General features: G+C 40.6%; 1 gene segment (V, D, J or C); it reads left to right on the top strand.

The window, feature by feature from the left end:
- The first annotated feature begins 1,047 nt into the window (after positions 1-1,047).
- On the top strand, positions 1,048-1,574 carry LOC105535471. The segment is given in 2 exon segments: positions 1,048-1,126; positions 1,252-1,574. Coding segments are annotated over 2 exon segments (378 nt in total).
- Positions 1,575-6,897: the final 5,323 nt, after the last annotated feature.

Below are 6,897 nucleotides of genomic sequence, written 5' to 3'. Positions count from 1 at the left end.
GGTCATTGGAAGTTAGCAGAGGTACAGCAAAGGGAAAGCCCTAGATTACAGATGGGGACTGCTACATTCATCATGGTACAGTTAACCCTTGAATAACTTGGGTTTAAAATTTGCAGATCCACTTATATTTTCTTCTGTGTGTGTCACCTGTGAGCAAGCACTTAATAAGTAGTAAATATATTTTCTCATTTTCATGGTTTCCTTAATAACATTTTTTTCTTTAGCATACTTTGTTGGAAGAATAGAGTATGTAATATATAAAAAACCTAAAAAAGTGTTAAACAACTGTTTATCACTAAGTCTTCCAGTCAAAAGTAATCTATTAGTACTTAAGTTAGAGAGACAAAAGTTTTACACAGGTGCAGTCCATTTGGTCTCTGGGTATTAAAAAGACCTGTTGTTCTTGATAATGGTGGGACTGTGAGTGCTGCGTTCATTGAAGAAGCACGGTATCATCTTTGTGTATCTCTAATAAATTGTTTGATCTTCTACTGGTAAGAACAATGGCATAACACCATTACCTAACACTTACAAATATATATAGCATCATGTCAATAAATTTTATATTTAATTGTTTTAGAAAGGAAAAATGTTAAACTCACAGAAACGTTGCGAGCATAGCACAATCACCCCCTTCCCTAACTGGAATCATATGACAGTCTTTTGAAGACCTGAGAAACCTACCGTCTAACATTTTACTATGTGTTTCCTACAAACAAGAATATTCTCCTAAATAATCCCCGTACACTAATGAAATACATCACTCCATTGACTCCTGTGGAATATTTCAAATTGTCAAAAAAATACCTAAAAAATGTTTCTCAAAACAAAATAGTCCCCAGTAGAAACACATTCTCTGCAGAAACATTTGTGCTACCCTGGTCTGACCTGGGACACCTGGAGACACTGAACCACTGTTGAGTTACTGAGATGAGCCAGTCCTGCAGCTGGGCCCAGCCTGCCCCATCCCCTGCTCATTTGCATGTTCCCAGAGCACAGCCTCCTGTCCTGAAGACTTATTAATAGGCTGGTCACATTTCATGTAGGAGTCAGAACCACTCAGGACACAGCATGGACATGAGGGTCCCCGCTCAGCTCCTGGGGCTCCTGCTGCTCTGGCTCCCAGGTAAGGAACAGGAACACTAGCAGTTTACTCAGCCCAGTGTGGTCAGTACTGCCTGGCTATTCAGGGAAATTCTCTTACTACATGATTAATTGTGTGGACATTTATTTTTATGTTTCCAATCTCAGGTGCCAAATGTGACATCCAGATGACCCAGTCTCCACCTTCCCTGTCTGCATCTGTAGGAGACAGAGTCACCATCACTTGCCGGGCAAGTCAGGGTATTAGCAACTGGTTAGCGTGGTATCAGCAGAAACCAGGGGAAGCCCCTAAGCTCCTGATCTATGCTGCATCCACTTTGCAAAGTGGGGTCCCATCAAGGTTCAGCGGCAGTGGATCTGGGACAGAATTCACTCTCACCATCAGCAGCCTGCAGCCTGAAGATTTTGCAACTTATTACTGTCAACAGCATAATAGTTACCCTCTCACAGTGTTACACACCCGAACATAAACCCCCAGGGAAGAAGATGTGTGAGGCTGGGCTGCGCCAGCTGCTCCTCCTGATGCCTCCATGGGCTGAGAGTGTTCCTCAGATGCAACCACACTCTGATGGTGTCAGTAGAGGGAGACATGAAGTCACCTCTGTACCCGAATTCTTTTCTGTTTCTCAGCCCCAGCTGCACAGACATAGCAATGCCTCTCCTGATTTACTGAAGACAGAGATCATGACACCTGAGTAGTCTAGTTTATGGCTTCAGTTGGAATTCATATAACAGGGAAGATGCCACTATAGATGTTCTAAGGAGGAACTGTCTTAATACAGAGAATTAGAGTCTAAACTACTGAAATCCACATAAAATGTAGAGATGAATCTCTAAATTTAATGTTTTATTTGCATAGAAATATTTGCCAAATGGGGCATACAGGAAAACTCTATGGTCTTCAATATATTGGGAGAACGAAGAGCAAGTTAGCATTTTATGAAAAAGGGAAAATGTTACCTATGGCTCATTGAGAAAGTTCATTGGCACTAGGAAGGGTTGGGAGCTGGCAAGCTCACACTTTTAAGCAGTGGTGGACAAAGTGAATCCTAGAATTATATCAAGTTATCTCAGAAGTTATGGATCAATTTGGTTTCAGTTTACAAGAAGCCAAAGCAGTGAAGCTTGCAGAGAATTTTGTTACTGAAATACCAGGGATTCAGTGAAGATCCTGCTGCTCAGCACACAGAAAGCCAATCACTAAGACAACAAGCATTGCCAAGAAACAGGCTTTAATCAGGTGCTTCAACCGAGGAGATGGGACACCATTCACAAATGTATCTCCCTGACCAACTAAAATTAGGGGTTTATATAGCAGGAAAGAAATGTGGGAACACAGGAATTAAAGAGGGGTATGGAAGATAATTTGGTCAACAGGAAGCAGGAGGTCAGTTAGGCAATCATAATGGGTGAAGGGTCTGGCGTCTCACTGTCCTAATTCAGTGATATGTAAGGTTCAGCTCCTTTGATAGTATCTGAGAGGCCTGATGGTTGGTTTCCTGAGAAAAGATCTCAGATAAGACAAATGTAACTATCTTGAGTTTTAAGACTGGGGGAGTCAATTTCTATGTTTATTCAAAACCCATAAACATTAGTTCCCTGGGATAATAGGGCCTATTTCAATTGCATTCTAGGCACAATATTTTGCACCCTGAGTGCCTTTCCCTCCTGGTTTCTTGGCTTTGTTGTGTATGATAAGAATAACTCAATTCCTAGAATTAACTTTCACACTACAACCTTTTAAAGTCAAGGATATAGTAGTCATGAAAGTTGATACTAGAAGCAGGATTCTCTGGTGCTACCTCAGAAAACAGAATGCATCGGCCCCTGCAGGATGGGCTATCTAAGCATGTGGCCCTCAGTCCTGTCTGGAAGCTTAGGGGTAGGGGTGCTGATGCGCTCACCTTCGTACAGCATCTTTCCAGGTGTTTCTGCAGTACTCATCTCTGTCCCTGTGTCTTTCTTAGGTACCACTGGAGAATATTCAGTCATCCTTTTGTGACTTCCAAATCTCATGGGAGGACCTCTTATTGGGCCACTCTATAGGACACAAGAGAGGCAAAAAATGATATTTACGTAAGGTAAAATGATCTTTCCCCCAATGAGAGCATTTTAAAAATTATATTTAAAGTCCCATGTTGAAAACATATCCAACTTTATTTTATTCATGCAAATTTACATTTGCAAATATTTTCAAGATTTTAAAGGATGAAAACATAATTATTTGTCCATGGAATGATAAAACACCTCTATAATTAAATGGAGTAAACATTTTATTGAAAATTTGTACTCACTGAACTAAAGGAATATATTTTCAATATCTGAAGCTATGTTAGAAATTATTGGACTTAAATTCAACTGTGAGGTTTGGTTTGGGATGTTGTTCACTCCTGAGACCTGTCACAAGAATGTTGTGTCATGTGTAGTCACTGCTGTTCAGCTTTGTCCTCAGATCATTGATATCTGTAGGCTAACGATAAGCTCAGTACCCTGCAGAGGAACCACTCAGCTGAGCCCTTCCTTGATCAGCCAGATGATTGTGAACATGAGCGTCCATGAACATGATAACAAATGTATACTATCAGCCACTGTGTTGTGTATTTAACCAGTTACCAATCATTATGCATAAAAGCTTACTGATACAGTATTTACACCTCTACCTACATGTACACACATGTATTTTTTCTTAAATTGGTGGTATAAATGTGAATATTCAGTAATCAAATTATGAAGTTATTAAAAGAAAATCAAAGACAAAATTAAAACTACTATTTCAATAAAAAATTAAAATTTACCTTCTTTATAGAAAACTATGCATATGTGTATATAAGATACATAGAAGCGTATACATATGTTTTTAATAAAACGTTGGATACAAATATATATAGTATTCATATTTAAGTACATTTATTCTATCATATATGCAATATATGCATATTTCTAAAATTCTTCTCTAAATTAAATACATTTAAAATTTTTTGAAACATTCCATAAAATAATGGCATTCTGGACCACATATACTTCTCACTCTTGCTACAGAAAATTTCTTTGTAGCCTTTATTTTTAAAATTCTACCAAATGCTAGTCCCTACCTAAAATATTTTTCCAACTCAGTGGAGCTCCAAGGGTAGGCCGAGAGCAAATTTTGACTAATGTTGAATATTAACCATTATATCCTATGAAAGTCTCCATTATGTTCAGTGACGATATGCCAAATAGAGTTCTCACAACAATGGATGCTGGATGGAGTCACATCAGTGCCATTGTCAAGGAAGCCCTGGAAATGTAAAAATGATAACAATGAGTAAACTGCAAGGGTTACATCTGATGATCACATTGCAACGATAACAGTGTTGGGGTGATCAGACCCAGCACCGGGTCGTAGGGGTGACAAAGTCCAACAGAGTCAAAGGATTGAGAAAAGACAGTTTGAGAGAGAAAGGTGGGCACCAGGGGCCATCGCTAGTGTATGGAGGCTGCGAAGGCCCCAAGCTCTGGGAGCCCATGCTATTTATTAGTAATCCAACAAAGAAACAGGTGGTGAGAATGTGGAGGTCAAAAGGGCGCATTGCATTAAATACATGATTTACACCTGTGATGGTTTAGCATTTGCTCTGCTAGTTGAGATAATGGAGAGCAGGTTCTTTTAACTCAAAATACAATCAATCCTGGGAGAGCAAGGAGAAAGGAGCCAGCAAGTGTAGATATATTCCAGAGCCATGAGCCCTGGATTCTATCCAAGCCACTAGGGATTTTATGCCCTGGGCTTAGATTATGGTACATCAGGGTAGCCTTCTACCCTTTAGCACAGAGCTTGGTGTTCCAAAGGCCATAAGGGGTTTTAGACCCTGGACCCCGGACATGTTCCAAGACTGTTTTACATTATGTAAGACATGCAAGCCCTGCCTCAGTTTCTCCCAACATTCAGCTTTCCCCAACATAACAGCAATGTAATAATATTGGCTGTTGGTTTTGATAGATCATCAGGTCTTCAAAGAAATGCAATAAAATGATTGCAGACAAAGTGATTCTGGAAGAGCTATGACTAGACGTTTCAAATATGAGCCAAAATTTTTTAAAAAATGCTTTCCCAGTAAGTATTAATCAAAATGCCATTAATGAGCAGGTGATTTTTAACCATGAGGATGATTCAACACCATGGACTTCAGTCAGTCACCTTTCCCAGCTTTCCCAGGGAGTGTCATGAATCAATGTTATGGAGGTTCCTATGGGGACTCAATAATATGAATTTCAAATAACTGAGACTTAAAGGGCTACTGGCTCTTCTGAACACCTAACTTGCCAAGAAGAATGACCCCTCCTGAACCCGTAACATTGTAACACACATCAGGGCTCAGACGAATAGCTGGGGTCAGGTGATACTGGTGGACCTCACGTAACACGAAGAGGGCACTGGTTATTTTCCTATATATGAATTTGCCTTTCTTTTTGGTTATATTTCTGCATAAACATCATTTAAGGATTTTCCAAGTGCTTTCATTAGAGTCAGGAAATTCTTGCATAATATGGCTTTGGATCAAACAACTTATTTACCTCCAAAAAAGTTAAGAAAGGGTAGCTGATGCTCTTGTCATGTGCACAGGTACAGCTTTCCCTATAGACAGGGAAAAACCCATTATTAGTCAAGCAAAGCTGGCACACAAACCCTTGTGTTATTGAATTGCTATGCTGTCAGATGTAGTGGAGGCTCTGAAACACTAACTGTGTGAATGGTGCTATTACTCCCATAAACAGAATATTTATATCTTGAAAATGAGCTGTAGACTCATCACTGTTATGCCAACTAAACAGCTTGAAATACTCTATTTAGTCAGGGCTGTGGTTTTCTGGTTGATAGTTCTTAATCCAAATAGTTGACATGACAATTATACCATTAAATTGGAACAAATGATATGATAAGCATGTGAACATTTAGACTTAATACAATAATGAATAAGTTGTCAACACAGGGTGTTAGGGTATTTGCTGGGGCCGTAGATCTAGCCCATGTAAAGCGAGAACAAATGGAATTGATGTTACTTTTTTTAAGAGAGGAAGTACAGAAAATATGAACCCTAGGGGACATGGTGAGAGGCAGCGTTTGATGTGGCAGTGAGTCAGTGGAAACAGCGGAGAAGCCGGACAGCGAGAGACAGCATGACATGGTATTTTGTTAGAAGATGGACATAGCGATCAGCAATGGGCAAGACAGCTATTGGAGAAATGGCAAGACAGCGACCAGTGAGAGAGGGCGAGATGGTGATCAGCGCTACAGCCATCAAAGCTACAGAATTGCTAACATTGCAGAGCAGTTAACACTGGCCAAAGGCTGTTTTAAGAGCCATCATCTTTCCTGACAGGCGGTGGAGTCAAGCAGATGGGCAAGTGGCCACGGAGCCACTGCTTCATGCAGCCCAGCAGCTCCGTGCACCAGTTCCCCTGCAGGAGCTCAACCCACCCAAGCTGGGGAGCCTGGAGAGATCTTCATACAGGCCCCACATTAGAGACTGCTTGGCACCATTTTGGCTCCTGCACACCTGTAAGGGTCCCCTCTGCCCACCTGCCCTATCTCAGATGATCCGGGGAATCAGGCCTCGGGCTAGATAGTCCATTTGAAGTCCCCCATAGCACACCTGACGACATCCTCATTGCTCCTTCCCTTAGTCATTTTTCCTCAAATGCCATTTTATTTATCCATCAGTCATTTTATCTTATTTTCTGCCCCAATATATGTGTTTGCTTTGCAGTTTTGGCTTTGGCTCGCTGCTAATTATGTTTGTGCAATTGTTTAAG

Source organism: Mandrillus leucophaeus, unplaced genomic scaffold, assembly GCF_000951045.1.
Source record: "Mandrillus leucophaeus isolate KB7577 unplaced genomic scaffold, Mleu.le_1.0 Scaffold1465, whole genome shotgun sequence".
Lineage (NCBI taxonomy): Eukaryota > Metazoa > Chordata > Mammalia > Primates > Cercopithecidae > Mandrillus > Mandrillus leucophaeus.
This window is presented reverse-complemented; position numbering and strand designations above follow the sequence as displayed.